The sequence below is a fragment of the Quercus robur genome, chromosome 11 (genome assembly GCF_932294415.1).
Source record: "Quercus robur chromosome 11, dhQueRobu3.1, whole genome shotgun sequence".
NCBI lineage: Eukaryota > Viridiplantae > Streptophyta > Magnoliopsida > Fagales > Fagaceae > Quercus > Quercus robur.
Window position 1 is genome coordinate 55,596,792 of NC_065544.1, and position 2,306 is coordinate 55,599,097.

General features: G+C 38.6%; 1 protein-coding gene across 1 annotated transcript; it reads right to left on the minus strand.

Moving 5' to 3' along the window:
• Positions 1 to 1,429: 1,429 nt before the first annotated feature.
• LOC126705271 (disease resistance protein RPV1-like) lies at positions 1,430 to 1,906 on the minus strand. Its single transcript, XM_050404161.1, has one exon. The coding sequence runs from the start codon at positions 1,904 to 1,906 to the stop codon at positions 1,430 to 1,432; it is 477 nt and encodes a 158-aa protein (XP_050260118.1).
• Positions 1,907 to 2,306: the final 400 nt, after the last annotated feature.

Consider the following 2,306-nt stretch of genomic DNA (forward strand, 5'->3'; position numbering starts at 1 on the left):
GCAATCCAGATCAGATTACTCCTTGTTCACTAAGAAGTGCAATCAGACTTTCACAGCATTGCTTGTTTATGTTGATGACATTCTAATTGCAAGTAATGATGTTCAAGCAGTTGAAGATCTTAAAACTTCTTTGAATCAGGAATTCAAGTTGAAAGACCTTGGTAATTTGAAATACTTTCTTGGTCTTGAGGTTGCTAGATCAGAGAAAGGAATTTCATTATGTCAAAGGAAGTATGCATTAGGGGTTCTTAAAGATGCTGGAATGACAAGTTGCAAACCCAGCAAAGTGCCAATGGAACAAAATTTAAAACTAAGCAAATTTCAAGGAGAATTGTTGACTGATCCGGGTGTTTATAGGAGATTAGTTGGAAGGCTGCTTTACCTAACCATAACAAGACCAGATATTACCTATTCAGTTCATAAACTAAGCCAATTCATGGCTAAGCCTAGAAAGCCACATCTTGATGCAGCCTACAAGGTGTTGCAATACATTAAAGGATGCCCTGGCCAAGGCATTCTCCTATCATCAAAATCAGATTTGCATTTGAAGGCTTACACGGATGCAGATTGGGCCTCTTGTGTAGATACCAGAAGATCTACTACTGGATTTTGTGTGTTTTTAGGAGACTCATTGATTTCATGGAAGTCTAAGAAACAATCCATAGTTTCTAGATCCTCAGCTGAAGCTGAGTATAGGGCAATGGCCTTAAGTGTTTGTGAAATGACTTGGCTGTTGGCTCTATTAAAGGATTTTGAAGTTGATCACCTACAACCGGGCATGCTTTTCTGTGATAACCAGGCAGCAATCTATATTGGTGAGAACCCTGTCTTCCACGAACGTACAAAACACATAGAAGTAGACTGCCATTTGGTTAGAGACAAGGTACAAGAAAAGGTGATTCGTTTATTCTTCACTCCCACACATACACAGCTAGTAGATCTGTTTACCAAGGCATTATGCAGTCAGCAGCTGAAGTTCTTAATTTCCAAGATGAATGTATTAAACATACATAGTTCTGAGTCTCATCTTGAGGGGGAGTATCAGACAATTAAGAAGAAAGGATCAGAGAATAAGAAGAATGAGAAGAAGAGTAAAACGACACCACAAACAAGCTAAGCTACAAGTCTACTTAGAAGAGCAGCTAAACGGCATGTAGTCTTAGTTGTTTATTTAACTCAGATTATATCACACGTGTGCTATAACTAACTCCTGCACGTGTTGTAACTAACTCTCTTAGCTCCCTTATTTTTCTGTTATTCTTCTGTTATTCCGTTGCACTTTGTTTTGGGTATTTAGGTTCAGAGATGTATATAAGCTTGATAAGTGTACAGATTCATTCAATAAGAATTAGAGAAAGTTTCTTATCTTTTCTTTCAATTTTTCTCTCTTTTCTTCCTGTGTGTTCACACATCTTTTCTTCCTTCATTTCTATTTTGTTACAAAATGCAAGCCTGCCAAGTTTGCGGCCTCTGTCAGTGCAGCTCTCCAACTGTTCCTCTTGTCTTCAGGGCCATTTGGGAGCTCGGCAAAATTCCCCTTCTGTTCTAGCACCTCGGGTTGAGACACATTGTAGAAAATAGGGAACACCCTTTGATTGAACACCCTTTTGCATTCCATGATCTTCACCAATTCATCCAAGCACCAATCTGAAGTAGCATACTTTTTTGAGAACACCACAACTGCAATCCTTGACGTCTCAATTGCCCTTAATAACTCAGGCCCAATCTTTTCCCCTCCTGGGAGGTTTATGTCATCTTTAAAGGCATGAATCGTTTTGCGGTCTAAAGCGGCAAAGAGATGGCTGGTGAATCCTGTGCGGTTATCTGCCCCACGAAAACTAACGAAAACCTCATATTCATGTATCAATTTTGGGGTTGAAAAGGATGGAGCAAAAGAAGGAGCCATGGTTGTAATACACTTGCGCCGGCCAAAACTCAAACAGCAAAGCAGCGAAAACTGGTTGTCTTTTTTTTTTTTTTTTTTTTTTGGATTTCTCTCTTCTTCTTTTTTTGGTTTCCAAGTTCTGTCTCTTCCTCTTTTTTCTGTCTTTTGCAAGTTTTCCAACAATTTTTTAATAGAACGAAAATCAAGATTTAGCAAAAAGAAGATGAAAGTGAGCAATGGCGATAAACGCAGAATGGAAAAGACGAAAAACAGAAAAAGAAAAAAAGATAGAGAAGATTACAACGTTGGACCCACAGAAAGACAAAAAGAAAGATAATGAAAGACAGAGAAGATGAATAAAGAAGGGAAACGAAAGGGGTTAGTCTACTCTATGAGGATTTGCACTTGCAATCCTTACTTG